Source organism: Rhodotorula toruloides, assembly GCF_000320785.1.
Source record: "Rhodotorula toruloides NP11 unplaced genomic scaffold Scaffold1, whole genome shotgun sequence".
Lineage (NCBI taxonomy): Eukaryota > Fungi > Basidiomycota > Microbotryomycetes > Sporidiobolales > Sporidiobolaceae > Rhodotorula > Rhodotorula toruloides.
The window spans coordinates 1,059,267-1,073,545 of record NW_015622961.1 but is presented as its reverse complement, the minus strand read 5'-3'; the positions used below and the strand labels follow the sequence as shown (position 1 = coordinate 1,073,545).

The window sequence follows — 14,279 nt, the reverse complement described above, 5'->3', positions numbered from 1 at the left end:
CGCACCGGCTCGAGACGGATCGACAGCAGCTCAGGAAGCGTCTTAGGCATCGCGGATTTGCCCTGCGAACCGGCACACCCTCACATTCAGTCCTTCCCGACGTCGACTCCTCTTTCATCAGCTCAGCGCACAGCCTCGCACGACGAGTGAGTCGCGTTTGTTGTCCTGCGAGCGGGCTGAGACGGATAGGGAGATTTCTTGGACGGAGAGCTGACTACCATCGACGCCTCACTCGCAGTGGCCGACGACTTGTCCATCTCGTCTTCCCCTTCTTACGCCAACTCGTGGATCTCGTGAGTCTCTCGCACCACCCACGACATGAGCTTAGCTTCTCGCACCACGTCGTGCTGCGCGAACCGGCTGCCCTTGGTCAGCGAGTGATGCTGACTCTTCTCCTCTTTCCGCAGCTGGTTCCTCGCGTCCAAGGGCAACGAGTACTTCTGCGAGGTCGATGAGGAGTACATCCAGGACCGCTTCAACCTGACGGGCTTGAATGCGGAAGTAAGCGGGTACTCGGCGGCGCTGGACTTGATCCTTGACACAGCGGGTGCGTCCGTTCGAGCGCGTCTCCAGAAGCGAGTCGAGCTGACCCCGCGTTGACCTCGCACAGCGGACGAGGACCTGAATGACGAGCAGCGAGAAGAGCTTGAGTCGTCGGCACGGCATCTGTACGGCCTGATCCACGCGCGATATGTCATCACGTCGCGAGGGTTGTCCAAGATGGTGCGTCCCGCTTGCCCCCACTTTCAGCCTCGCTCTCGCTCACTTTGCCTCGTTGTACAGATCGAGAAGTACAAAAAGGGCGACTTTGGCCGTTGCCCCCGCGTTCTCTGCTACGGCCAATCGCTCCTCCCGCTCGGCCTCTCCGACATCCCCTACCAAAAAGCCGTCAAGCTCTACTGCCCACGCTGCGAAGACCTCTACTCGCCAAAGTCCTCTCGACACGGCTCGATCGACGGAGCCTACTTCGGCTCGACTTTCGCGCACATGTTGTTCATGGTCTACCCGGGCATGATCCCGAGTAAGAGCGTACCGGGTGCGGGACAGGGAGCGGGCGGACAGGCGGGATTGAGTGGAGGCGGACTCGGGGCGCAGGCGGCGGCCAAGGTCGAGAGGATCAGGCCGAGGATCTTTGGGTTCCAGGTGCACGAGCATGCGAAGCTGTTGCGGTGGCAGGAGAAGATCCGCGACCAGTGCGTTCGACGTCTCTCCCTCGCTCTCGTGCAGTACCTGATCGCTTCTGCGCGCAGACAAATCGCACGACTGGAAGAATACGAGCGCCGCGGTCAACTAGAGTAGACGCCTCGTTCACACCCTTTCTCGCCTTCCGTCGCCACACACTCGCATGCTTTCCTTCTCTTCCGTCGTTTCGGTTGTACCTCTTCCTGGCTGTGCCGCTTGTTAATGGTAATCCACCTCGATACCCTCGCCAGTCTGACGGATGTCGCGAGAGCGGCCAGTTTCCCGCTTGCTCTGCACTACTTCCGCGAGGTCCGCGATCAGCTAACCGAATCTATCGAGTGCAAGCGCTACAGCAGGTCGCCAAGCACGTCCTTCGCCTTGCGCCGTACGACTCCTCTCTCCGCCGCCATCATCTCCAGCTTCGCCCTGCCCTCATTCTCCCATCGATCCCAGGCCATGCTCAACAACGCACTGTGCCTCCCCAGCCCGATGCCCTCCTCCCTCTCCCTCCACTGACCCTGCACAAACTCTGGCAGCTCAAGTCCCTCGACTTTTCCCCGATCCTTCGCAAGCGGCCGCTCCCACTGCTGGTCGGACGCTTCCATCTGAAACCCCAGGCGGAGAGCGGCGTTGATTGATGCGGTATTGCGTGAGCCAGCGGCCCATTGGACGCGCCGGAGACCGAGGCCGTGTAAGGTGGTGAAGGGGTGGGAGCCTGGGGGGATGGAGGGGAAGGGGCTGGAGAAGAGCCATTGTAGGAGGAGGTAGGCGGCGTGGGTGAAGATGTGGCTGCGTTGGAAGGGTGCGGGGATGTGAAGATGCCTGTGCGACGGGAAGAAATGGAAAGGTAGGTGAGCGTGCTGAAAGAGCAGCCAGCGGAAACGCACCCAATCTCCGCCATTCGCTCTGGCTCTGAACTTTTGATGCCAACGATGCCCGCTATGCGCTCCTCCCTCAGACCGTCCACCTCGCTCCTCCCGTCGTCAAACTCGAGCAAGCGATCGTAGACGACGAACAAGAACGATCCGGTCTGTCGCCGACGGATCTCGATGAAAGTGAGGAAGGATTCGAAGGTCGGAAAGGGTCCGTAGGGGAGGTAGGCGAAGCCGGCGGTGTGCGTGCTATAAAGACGGTAGAGTCGGCGGGCGTGAAGGCAAGGCTGGCAGACAGCAGGTGGTCAGTGAGAGCTCGTCTACAGCAAGATAGAGCAAGGAACTGACTATCAGCGGAGTCAGAACTACTCCGTCCGTCACGAGCGCGTACGGCGGAAGGTCGAAGGCAAAGTTGAGGTCGTACTCTTCGAGCGGCGTCGTTAGGTGCCATAGCCGCTCCTCGAGCGGTCCAGGAGCGACGTATCGGTTCAGATAGCGTGGTCGGTGTGGTCGCGAAGCAGGTTGTTGAGGGGCGGGAGAAGGATTCGAATCCATGGCCGCGACAGACCGTTGGGCGACAGTCGCGATCGGTTCGCGCGCGGCTTTGGCAGTTTGCGACGTTGCGGTGTCGGTTCTGGGTCTCTTCGAGCCGGAAGTCGGGTGTGCGGAGGGAGCGGGAGGAGAGGGCGACCTTTCGCGTCGCGGCCAGTACCTTCCGCGACCGAGGGCGAGGTTCTTCTTCGAGTTGGGGTGTTCACCGCGTCCGTACGATGTCGGAGCCACCGCCTTTGGCTCGACCGGCGCGGTCCTTGTCTGGGTCGGAGCAGCGCGAGGAGGTTCGGGCGGTGGTGCAGTGCGAGCGAAAGGGTATTTGCGCAGAAACGCGGCGTGGGCGGCCCTCTGCTGCTTGAGGCTGGCTTCGTCCTCGCGCAGGAGCTGATTCAGGTGGTCCAGCCTAGCAAGCGAGCGAGCAAGCTCCTCCTCCAGCATGGGCAGTGAGATGAAGCGGGACAAGACGCGTCGTCGGGCGCGCGGCGGGGAGAGATCCCGAGGTCGTCCCGAGGCCTGCCGTCGTCGAGCATGATGCAGCAGCACAAGCGGGAATCAGCAACGCGAGAGTGTGGGAGAAGGGCGAGGCGAGGAGGAGAGAGAGGCCGCAGGTGAGTTCGTGCCAAGTTGGCGTGTCAAACGGTATCCACAACGAAGGCCGCTACTCGGATATTGAAGCTGTCAAAGTGGTGCGGGATGAAGGAGGACAGAGAGTTCCGGGGGTATAGAGTCGTTCGTCGTGAGAGAGGAATGGAACGTCCGATCAGGCTCGCACGAGGCTAACGAGGAGAGAGTCGAGTCGCTGCAAAGGAGAGGGTGAGCAACAGCGCTGCACGCAATGTACAGGAAGCGACGCACTGCATCAAGGTCGTCCAGCGCCTTCGCGGGACCTTCGTACGCGGACCGCACTTCCGGGTGCAAGTCGGGCACGCTGTCGAGACCGCGGCCAAACAGGCTGTGCAGCACTGCATCCTCGGGCGAGACCTGCTCGGGCTGTCGCGCGGGAGCGTGCGAGTCCGCCTCGACGATCGCGAGGAGGGTGTCGTAACCGAAGTCGTCGCGATAGACGATCTGCGGCCGGTGGTTCGAATTGGCGGACGAGGCGGGCGTGAAGCCGGAGGAGATACCGGTCACAGGCGTCGAGAGTTGGTCGGTCGTCGTCGAAGCCGTAGACGAGACGGAAGCGATAGAATCCTTCTTCGCGTGGGCCGAGGCGCCGTCTCGAGGCAACGTCGAAGCCGGCGGAGTCGACTGCGACATGAGCTGGTTGATCGACGGCGCGTCGCGCATGCCGTCTCCGAAGGGTGAACGACGACCTCCCATCGCCGAGGCTGAGCGGATGCCGACGTTGACCGGCGAGAAACGGCCTGTGGGCGTCGCAGACGTGCTGCTGCTCATGAACGACCGCGGCCGGACGTTGGCGCCAGTTGGAGAAGCTGCACGACGGGCCTTCTCCTCCTTGACGCGAGCGAGGACTCGCTCGAGGCGGTCTTGCAAGTTCTCGTCGAGCGCCGGACTCGTCGTCGGCCGGGGTCCGAGAGCGTCCTTAAGTACGTCTTCGTGAGCAGCGGCGGGCGGGACGGCCATCGCTGTCTTGAAGGAAGCGACCGATGGCGAGACTTCCGGGGCGAACGCCGAGACAGGACTGTCAATGTCGAGGTTGGTGCTCCGCAGAGCCTCGATGGCTTGTTGGTCGTCGTCGGCTAGACTCTCGTTGTCGGTCGCCATTGCGCCGTCTGGCAACGAGCTGGGTGCGGTACGGAACGAGTCGGCATCGGTGGTGGTCGCTGCGGAGGCCGTGCGAGAGAAGCTCGACGTTGGTCGGTGCATTTCGACGGGGTCTGGCGGTGGGCCTGGCCGCCCCTTAGACTGCCACTCGTTCTCGACGATCCGGCTGATGTCGGTCTCAGCGCCGCTCTCGTCGACGTACGAGTACCGGACTTCGTCGTTGTCGACGTCGCGAGCGCTGCGGATGGTGCCCTGGTCCCGAATCGCAATATCGTAGCCTTGTTCGCCGTTCTTCTGCGCCGAAAGGATGGCCTGCTGGTTCGCTCGACTGGCGGCCCGCTGAGCCGCGATGATGTCGCGGTGACTGCGAGGACCCGTAGCCGGATTGGGCGATCCGCGCAGGACTTCCTGCTCGTCGTCCTCCTCAGCTTGTCGTCGCTGCTGCAACTCTTCTAGCTCGTCGATAGTCTGCGGCAGGACGCCGCCTCGCCCGGCAGTCGAGCGAAGAGGAGAGCGGCGGATGACGAAGACTGGGTCGGTCGTCTGGACGTCGGCGGAGCTGCCGAGAATCAAGCTCGTGTCGGCCGACCTGCGGCGGAACTCCTTTGACGACCGGTCGTAAGCCTTGAAGAGCGGTGGAGCGGTGTAGGCGTCGAGCAACTTGGACGAGGCGTTGAGGAAGGATTCTACGGATTCGGGAACAGCGTTAGCAACGACCAAGGATTGAGAGAGACGATTTGGCGCACCCTTGCCCTCGTGCAGGACTGCCAAGCTGTACTTGACGCGAGTAACGCTTCGCCGCCTCGAGACCCGGTCTTCCACCTCATCGCCTCCGTCAACAACGCCATCGACAATGCCGAAGCGGTCGAGGGCTGTCTCAATGACTTCGCTGACATTTGCGTTTTTCGGGAAGAAGATAATCTTCTCCCTCGGCTGCTGCGAGCTGGACAGGCTGCTGGGCGATTGCGGTTCGGAGAAGCCGCCGTTGCGCTGCTGACGCTCGGCGAGGACGGCCTTCGGGATGATGGCGTTGCTGGCGGGGTCGAACACGACGTTCTCGGGAAGGTCGCCCGGGTGGATGAGCAGCCGGACGGCGAAGCGGTACGAGGGTGCGTTCTGCGGAACACCGAGCTGCGGTGTCGCAGTGTGGTCGGAAGCCGTGTCGTGCTCGGAGGAGTGCTGGGCAAACGAGTCTTCCGCCCCGTCGAGCGGAGTCTGGCCGACGAGAGGCGAGTCGGGGTTGCCTCGCCGATGCAGGTAGAACTTGACAGCCGAGTCGTCGCTCCAGTCGTTGACGCCTGAACGTGCGATCGCCGGGTTGAGCGAGAGGTTGCTCGAGATGGAGTTGATGCTGCCGACGGAAGAGCGGCGCACGTTCGGCGGGAAAGCAGACTCGTCGCCTGCTCGCTCCGACAGCTCTTCGAAGATCTCGAGCGGCTTCTCGATGTCGTGCAGAGGTCGCTCGTCGCCGCCGAGCTCCTTCACTGTGAGGTAGAAGTCATCCCGCGTGAGGTCGGCACCGGTCAGGCGGAAGCGCTGCATTGCCTGCTTGACGAGGTCTGCGGCGTTGGTCGACTGGTTGAGCAAGACGGTCTTGAAAGTTGCGTCTGAGTCGATGTTGGCGCCGGCGAAGACGCGCATCACGCTGAGGAGCGGAACTTCGAGACCGGGAATGCTGGGCGAGCCGATCAAGCTGCCAGGCCGCATGCGCTGGCCGGCAGGACCGAGCGAGCTGGGGGAGCCGAGCGATCCGGTCGGACCGACGACGGAGGCGGGATGGCTGAGGAGCTGCAGCGAGTTGCGCTTGCTGCCGGTTCCCTCGACGCTGAGGCGGCTTTGCGACTGGGCATCGCTGACCGACAGACCACCGGGCTGTCCTCGCGGCGTCATCGTGTTGGTGATGTCGCCCGGAGCCCGCGAGACGCCATACTGATGGTACAGCGCCTGCTTGGCTTCGAGCTCCTGCTGGCGCAAGGCGGCATCCGTCGAGAACATCGATTCAGCGGTGGGTGCGCCGCTTCGCGACGATGTGCGCTCATTCGGCGCTTGTTGTGCCGTGACAGGACTGATTGAACCGCTGCGACGGAAGGCAGTCGAGGTCGGGCTTAGGACGCCGCTATCCTCCGAGCTGCGCACGACGTTCTCGTCCTTCGAGTCTCCCTTCTTCTTCTTGTCCTTCTTGCGGAAGAGACCAAGGATACCGCCGCCGCTCTTGCGCTTCTTCTCCGTCGTCGTCGGAGCCTGCTGACCCTTCTTCGAGCCCGAAGCGCCAACGCCCTCCGAGATGGACGACGTGTGCGTGTCGACCGAGCCGAAGCTGGCGTCGCCTTCGTTCCCGACGCCATAATCGAGACTCCCGTTGCGCGCCCCACCATCCACCTGCGCCTGCATGCGCTGCTGGCGTTGGGCGTCCGCAACGACCCGCTCGTAAATGAGGTCCTCGCCCGCTTGCTTCGTAGGCTGGAGCATGCGGTTGTATCGAGGGTCGCGAGGGTCAACGAGGTCCACGCCACGAACGCGCAAGGGCTGCTGCGCGACTTGTCGCGGAGGTTGTCCGCCGGGCAGCAGCTGAGGGTGTGACGTTGGTGAGCGGCCAAGATTGTCGTCGAAGCGTGACGCATCTTCGTCTCGCGCGATAGGTGGAGTCGCAGTGAGCTTCTTCGTCGGCGCCTCCGAGTCGAGAAAGTCGTTCTCGTCGAAGCGGCTTGAGCGAGTCGAGCTGGCGAGCGAAGATGGGCCCGGCTGAGTCGGCGAGAGGCCGAAGTTGTCGGTCTGGCGAGTGCGAGGCGACAAACCGTCTTGTGGCGCAAGACGCTGCGCATGCTGCTGCAGATTGGCGTCGGCCGGACTGAGGGGGCGGCGACCCTGAGCAGCGCCGATCGAGTCGACGCGGGGGCTGAGAGCGCGTTGCTGCTGCCCCTGCGCATCCCGCTCGCGCTTCCAGTGCGCCTCTGCCTGCGCCGCCTGCTCCTGCGCCTGCAACGCAGCGGCCGACTCGCGCTCCCAATGTTGTCGCTTCGCCGCCTCGTCCGTTCCTTGCGCAGAAGCCGATGACGATGGTCGCAGCGCCTCGTCGTACGGAGAACGGCCTCGTCGCGCCTCGGCGGTGTCATCCTCGTCGTCCGCCTCGCCATCCGTTTCCTCGCCCTCCGCTTCTCCGTCCGCGAAGACGCCCTCATGCTCTTGCCGACCACTCGCTGCACCCTGGTGATGCTCATGGTCGTCGGAGAACTCGGACTCTTCCCTCGCACCCGCCCGCAACCCGTCTTCCTCCTCGTCCTCCTCGAACCCTTCGGCCGGATGCCGATCCAGCTCGTCCCCCTCGTCGCCCTCGACATCCATCCCCTCCTCGTATCCCTCACCGTCCTCCTCTCCTTCCTCGTCCGTCATGCCCGTCGCCGAGTGCGCGTAGTACGTCGGCGCGGCAAAACCAACGGTCTTGGCTTTACTGCTGCCTGGTCGACCGACGAAAGGCGGGGGCGAGATGTTGCGCGGGTGATCCTTGTGCGATGGAGATGCAGGAACGCCTTTCGCGAATGGGTGGCGCGACTCGTGAGGGTTTGGTTGTTGCGAGGGAGGGATGCGGGAGATGAACCGTGTTCGGGCGGAGGAGGAAGTTGGGCCGGTGATGACGTCTTGCTGGGTAGCCGAGGTGAGCTGCAGGGTAGGCACATGATCAGCAAGCGAGACGAAACATAGGGAGCGAAAGCTTGAACGAACGTCGACGTTGCGGTGCTTGTTCAGTCGTGCGAGGCGTTCCCAAGGCGTCTCGATGTTCTCGGCGGGAATGTAACCGATCGCCTGCGTCTTCAGCACGCGCACGAGCCACCAGTACGAGTTCGAGTCGTCGAGAAGGAGGAGCTTGTCGCCCTTGACGACGCTGGCCTGGCCGTCGACTGTCGCGAGGAAGGTATGCAGGGCGTAGACGAGACCGAAGTCGATGTCTTCGTCGGGAATGGACGGCGACGACGACAAGGAGTCGCTGAACTCGCCGGCGTTGAGATCCTCTTCCGCGCCTTCGACTTCCTCGTCGTCAACGTCGTGCTCCATCCCCTGCCCGCCGTGCATTTCGTCGTCGTGGTGCTGCTGGTAGCGGAAGCGATGCTGCCCGCCCTGTAGCGCTTCTGCCACCTCCTCATCCGAACCTTCGTGGAACGAGCCTTCCTCGTCGCCGTCGAACCCGCGGTCGACATGCTCGTACTGCTGCGCGTCGTACTGCTCGTGGTTCATGACGGCGTGCGCAGCATGCGCCTGGTCGACGTCGCCCTTGTTTGCCTCGCCGACGTTGATGGACAGGCCGCCTTGATTTCGCAGGCTCCGTGTGATGGAGACAGGCAGGCCGCCCGATCCTCCCGCCACGCCTGAAGCGCCCTGATAGTGCCCGCCATGGTAGTCGTAGTCGGCGGCGCTCGGCTCGTGCGGGTACTGGTACCCGGACATGTCGAGCGAGACTCAGAAGGGCGCGAGCGGATGGAGCGATATGAGGAGGGGTGGGAGGTCGAGTCGCAGTCGCAGCGGTCGTGATGGCTCGTGTATCTGTGTGAGCAGCTCCTCGTCAGTCTGGAGAGTCGTTCAGGGAGTTTTCACAGAGTGTGCTCACCGTGAGAGATGGGTCGCGTCGAGAGGAGGTGGGGAGCAAAACAGACGAGCCGGTCCAGCCAGCGCGGTCGACGGTGGCCTGGCGAAGCTGCGGCAGTCCTCGCGAGCACAGCAAAGCGAGCGTCGAGCCAGCGAGTGGCCGTGCGAATGAACCTGGGGAGAGCAACCTTCGCGGACGACTCTCACGAGGAGCACCTCACCTCGACCGCGCTCAGACGGCTTGAGGGTCTCGCTGTCGCTCTTGGGACGCTCCCTTGTGCTCCTGTATCCGCTGTGCGCCGCTGCGACTCCTTCGCCCTCGTCCCCGTCGACCTGCATCTCCGCCATCTCTCGCCCCTTCTTACTCGCCGACTACGCGCCGAGACTGACCGAACGAGGCGTACACCTAATTGAACCTACTGGAGCCACCTTCTGTCGGCACGCCACTTCGTTCTGATTCGCAGCCGGCGACAAATCACCCTCTTCCCCTCTCCTCCTGATCGCGCATCACCATGGCCAAATCATCTAACCCAGTCGATGCGCATCGCAAGGCGCAACGTAAGGCGGAGTTGAAGAAGAACAAGCAGCGGAGGGAGCAGGCGAAGGAGGTTGCGACGGTGAAAAAGGACACGAAGCGTGCGTTTCGTCCGTCTCGCTTGCGTATTCCCGGGCAAATCTGCTGCCACGCGCGTACTGAGCTTAGAAAGTGTTGTGAACCTAACGCGATTCTTCCTGCGTCCACAGCTATCGAAGCGGATATCCGACGCTTGAGCCAGCAGGCGCAGCAGGCTCCGCTCAGCAAGGCGGAGAAGGATGAGTTGGCAAGTCTGAGGGCGGAGCTGTCGCGAATCAAAAAGGCGAAGGACGAGTGTGCGCCCTCTCACATGAGGCGAAGAGACCGCTCGTGCTGAATGTGGCTCTCTCCTCTTGCAGACGTCGCCGCTCACCCCGAGCACCGCAAGTTCGTCTTCCCCGACCGTCCGTCCAACGACACCGCCGACGACGCAGCAATGAACGATGAACCGTCCGGCCTGTACGACAAGCAAGGTCGCCTGAAGCATCCCGAACGGTCGTTCTACTACGATCCGGTTTACAACCCGTACGGCGCGCCGCCGCCTGGAATGCCGTACCGCGAGAAGCCCGAATATGCGATGGCGAGGATGGGCATCCCGACGCCCGAAGAGATGGCCGCGTTCCGGCCGGTCGGACAGGAAGACGGTGAGTCTGAATTGCCTGCGTGATCTCGACGGCGTCCTGACTCTCCCTTTCCTTGCAGACTCGGACGAGGAGGACGATGAAGACGAAGATGACGACATCGTCATGCCCGCGGGACCGCCTCCGGGCGGAAAGGCGGCCGACGAATCTTCCGACGATTCAGACACAGACGACGACGACGACATCCCTCTTCCTCCCGGTCCACCGCCACCAAAAGCTGCTCCTGCGCCACAAGCAACCACCTCCCGCATCACCATCTCCCGCCCCTCGCGCCCATCCGGACCGCCTATACCTCCTCACGCTCTCCCTCCTCGCCCAGCTTTCCCTCCACACGCAGGTCCTCCTCTCCCTCCTCCTCCCGGTGCACCAACCGGTCCTCGACACCCTCGTCTCCCCGCACGACCTCCACCGCCCGGAATGCACATGCAGGATCCGCTCTCGGAGGGCGGACCGAACAGGGCGTTCCAGCAAGGCCGAGCGATTGGTCCCGTCCAGCCTACCGTATCCGCCTCTCCTCCTCCTAGCTCGACTGCACCCGCCCCTCCATCTGGCCCAAGCCCCTTCTTCAACCTCGCACCTGCCGCTTCCTCCTCCGGCACTGCGGCCGCTTCAAGCGGCGCGACCATCTCTGCCGCGCCGCAGCTGCGCGACCTGAAGAAAGATGCGACGGCATTTGTACCGTCTGCGATGCGGAAGAAGCTGGCGCAGCAGAAGGCGCGGCTGGACAAGGCTGGATTGACGAGTATTGATGCGGCGCGAGGAGCGGGAGCCACTGAAGGACAGGGAGCGGAGGAGGGCGCCGAGCCGGTCGAGCGGAAGAAGACGCTCATGGAGGAGATGCGCGAGCGGGGAATCGGCGTAGGCGCACAGGGGAAGACCGGCAGCAAGGCGGACACAGGCATGGACGACTACGCGCGCTTCCAGGAGGAGATGAAGGACTTCTTGTAGCTCGCGCTCGTGCGAGTGAGTGCAACAACGAGTGATACAGCGCAACAGTTCGCTCGCGACTACCTCTTCCTCCTTTTCGGCATGCGCACCGCTCGCTTCTTTACTTTGGGGATCTTGATCCGCCGGCGCGCCTCCTTCCTCGCCTTGCGCGACCTCGCCTTTGCCTTCTTGCGCTCGAACTTGGCCTGCTGCTCGCGATGCCGCTTCGCCGCTGCTTTCCGCTTCGCCTCATCCTTCTCCCGCGCGTGCCGCAGGTGCTCGGCGCGCTTCGCCTCCCTCGCCCGCTCCTTCGCCTTCGCCTTCTTTGCGCGCTCCGCAGCCTTGGCCTCCTTGTGCTTCGCGTCCGCTTCGAGCTTCTCCTTCCGCCTCCGCTCCCGCTCCGCTGCATGCGCCGCGTCCGCCTTCTTTCGCTCCTCGCCCTGCAGCGTCTGCCGCCGTTCCCAGTCGGCATGCTTGTGCGCTCGGCGCTCCTTCTTCTCCTCCGCCTTCTTCGCGCGCCGCTCCTCGGCATCGTGCTCGTGCTTCACCCGCTCCGAAGCCTTCTCATGCGCCTTCTCCGCTCGAGCAGCCTTCTCGCGCGCCTTCTCCTCGCGACGGTCCTTCCGACGCTGCTTGAGATGCTCGGCGCGCTCCGCTTCGGCCTTGCGATGCTGATCACGCGCCGCCTCCCGCTCGTGCTCGTCGTGGATATGCTTGACCGCCTCGTCCTCGCGATGTGCGCGCTCGTGCTCGTGTCGACGATGACCGTCGTTCACGTGCGACATCTCGCGCTTCTTGAGGATATCGGAGCGGTGGCGAGAGAGGGCTTCGTGCTCCTCCTTTTCGCGAGCGAGCTTGGCGCGCTGCTTCTCGAGGCGCTGGCTAAGCGACTTGTGATGCTCGTGGTGTCGGCTGGAAGGGTCGTCGCCGCCGAGATGCTTCGAGTGGTCCAGTTGATCGGAGAGGTGTTTGATCTTTGCCTCGCGCGACTGGAGGAGCCGTGTCGCAGCTCGGTGGTCTAGAGATGCGGAGTCAGCCAGGCTTTGAGCGGGTTGAGGAGAGCTAGCAACTCACGACGAACGACGGCGTGCTCATGTGCATCGCTGCCGGGTTCGGCTTTCGAAACTTCGGCGGCCCAATCTGCCTTATCGCGGAGGTGAGTGCGGCTTGAAGTTGATCGAAGCGAGCAAACGTACGCTTGTGACTCCGTCTCCGCTCGAGGTGTTCTTTCCGACTCGCCGAGCGTGCATGCGCTTCCTCCGCCAGCTTGAGGTGGTGGGCGTGCTTCTCGACCTCAGCTGCTGCGGCAGCGTCGTGAGGAGCTTGTCGATGCCGCTCCTGCGCTGCGTGGTGCCGCTGGCGGACCTCCTCGACATGCTTCTCTGTGGCGGTGTGCGAAGAGCGACCCGTGCCGAGTCGAGCGTCCAAGCCTGCGCGAAGCCCAGCGTCGTCAGACGAGGAATCACAACGCGTACAGCGAAGCAGACGCACTCGTGCCCTTATTGTGCTCTCGCTCATGAAGAGTCTTTGCGCGATGCTTGTGAGAGGCGACGGCGAGGCGCATCCTCGCTGCGGTCAAGCGCTTAGACGACTCGTGCGTCGGGTCTCGAGTATGGGCGGTCTTGACTGCGTGAAGGTTCGCAGCGGCTTCCATCTCGCGCCGGCTTGCGTGTTGTCGGGCGTGCACAGCAGCCTGGTGCTCTGCGACAGCAGCATATCCGAAAGTCAGGAAGGTCTGCTGAGGTGCGATGTGGGCCGCTTGACGCACCGTCGTCATGCGAGGAGGACTTGGCTGAGTTGTCGAGAGAGCGGTGGTGAGCGTGTGGCTCGACGTGATCTGAGAAGCGGAAGGCGAGAGTCAGCGTGGGAAGCAGAATGGACAGGGCGGCTCTCGTACCGTGCTTCTGAGCTGAGAGGTAGCTTTGTCAGCATGATGCACGATAAGCATAGCGAGCAGCTTACCAGTCTGTGTAGGTGGTTCTGCGGTCGCCTGAGAAGGATGCGGCTCAACATGGGGCTGCGAACGAAACGACGAGGTTAGCGAAGGCAAAAGTTGGAGAGCTGCGAGCTGCGGCGACGCACACGGCGCTGGTCATGCGACGTCGAAGCCGTTTGATGCTGCTCGTGTCGTTCCGCTCGACGATGGTGGACAACTGGCGAGGCTGGGAGCTCGGCAGCGACGGGCGGGCCTGGCTCGTCGAGATCATGCGCGTGTGACGGGTCGTGAGTGCGATGCTTGCGGACTCGATGATCATGCCGCGCCTGCTCTTGGTCGAGATGAAGCTGTAGAGCGCGATTCGACGGATGCTCGCGCGCCTCCTCTCGCAGAGTCGCCAACTTCTCCTCGTCCTCGCGAAGCTCCCGCTGCCGATGCTCGTGTAGCTGGCGTTGTGCCGTAGCATCTGCGGAGAGTGCGTGAGAAGGCGCCGTGACCGTGATCTGCCAGAAAAGATGGACGCACGGTCTCGAGAAGCCTTCTCATGCTCAGCTGTACCCACCTCTGCCGACTCAAGCTTTCGTCGAGCGTCTGCGACCAATTCCAGCATCAGCAAACGGAAGTTGAGACAGAATGGCCTAGCAGGCGCACCTTCGACCGCCATCTTGTGCTGCTGTCGCTTGAGGCGGCGATGAGCGTGGTCCGAGGCCACCTGCGCGAGGCGGTGGCGCCGCTCGGCCTCCCACAGATGATGTGCGGACTCGGCGGATTCGTTTCGGTGGTGGTCCGCTCGCGCACGATCAACCTCGTCCTTCGCTCTCTGCACCTCGTGCGTCGCATCGGCGGCGGCACTCTCAGCATGGTGAAGTCGATGGGGACGGCCTGTATGCGGAGGCGCGACGGAACCGTCAGGGAGAGACGGTAGAGCGACCTGAGCCGTGGACGAACTAGTCTGCGATCGCAGGTGCTTTGCCTCGTCCCGAAACCGTTCGGACTGTTTGAGATGCTGGACAACTCGTTCTTGCGCATCGTTGTCTGCGGAGTTTCGTCGGGACTCTTCGAGAGCAGCCATCGCATGGTGACGATGAGAGACATGAAGATTATGAGCGGCGGCGTGATCTGGAGAAAAGAGGTCAATTCGAGCGGGACCGGCGTGAGCGATCTACGCACATCTCTCAGCATGTTCTCGCTGCTGCTGAGCCGAGAGAGGAACGTGACGAGCCTCGTGCGCGGCACGGCGGGCATCTACCGGCGACGAAAGGCACGTCAGCTTGGCAACGCAGGCGATAACC

The 14,279-nt window shown here is 63.2% G+C and overlaps 5 protein-coding genes across 5 annotated transcripts; 2 read left to right on the top strand and 3 right to left on the bottom strand.

Annotated features, from left to right (window-relative positions):
- Nucleotides 1–145: 145 nt before the first annotated feature.
- On the top strand, nt 146–1,299 carry RHTO_00437 (casein kinase II subunit beta; the record flags this gene model as incomplete). Its single annotated transcript, XM_016414121.1, has 6 exons — nt 146; nt 239–293; nt 408–547; nt 611–723; nt 784–1,193; nt 1,251–1,299. Coding segments are annotated over 6 exons (768 nt in total).
- A 230-nt stretch (nt 1,300–1,529) lies between these two features.
- Nucleotides 1,530–3,044, bottom strand: RHTO_00436 (acetyltransferase GNAT family; the record flags this gene model as incomplete). The annotated part of the gene is made up of 3 exons (XM_016414120.1): nt 1,530–2,004; nt 2,070–2,341; nt 2,403–3,044. The coding sequence occupies 3 exons, from the start codon at nt 3,042–3,044 to the stop codon at nt 1,530–1,532; spliced, it is 1,389 nt and encodes a 462-aa protein (XP_016277127.1).
- Nucleotides 3,045–3,366: 322 nt separating this feature from the next.
- RHTO_00435 (SH3 domain protein) lies at nt 3,367–8,771 on the bottom strand (the record flags this gene model as incomplete). Its single annotated transcript, XM_016414119.1, has 4 exons — nt 3,367–3,405; nt 3,462–5,017; nt 5,078–7,988; nt 8,052–8,771. 4 exons carry the CDS (start codon nt 8,769–8,771, stop codon nt 3,367–3,369), a joined length of 5,226 nt encoding a protein of 1,741 aa, XP_016277126.1.
- Nucleotides 8,772–9,421: 650 nt separating this feature from the next.
- RHTO_00434 (proline-rich family protein) lies at nt 9,422–11,072 on the top strand (the record flags this gene model as incomplete). The annotated part of the gene is made up of 4 exons (XM_016414118.1): nt 9,422–9,545; nt 9,654–9,779; nt 9,843–10,127; nt 10,186–11,072. 4 exons carry the CDS (start codon nt 9,422–9,424, stop codon nt 11,070–11,072), a joined length of 1,422 nt encoding a protein of 473 aa, XP_016277125.1.
- A 59-nt stretch (nt 11,073–11,131) lies between these two features.
- Nucleotides 11,132–14,059, bottom strand: RHTO_00433 (uncharacterized protein; the record flags this gene model as incomplete). Its single annotated transcript, XM_016414117.1, has 11 exons — nt 11,132–12,069; nt 12,126–12,191; nt 12,248–12,481; nt 12,543–12,752; nt 12,820–12,888; nt 12,949–12,960; nt 13,014–13,068; nt 13,134–13,453; nt 13,513–13,578; nt 13,639–13,869; nt 13,936–14,059. 11 exons carry the CDS (start codon nt 14,057–14,059, stop codon nt 11,132–11,134), a joined length of 2,325 nt encoding a protein of 774 aa, XP_016277124.1.
- Nucleotides 14,060–14,279: the final 220 nt, after the last annotated feature.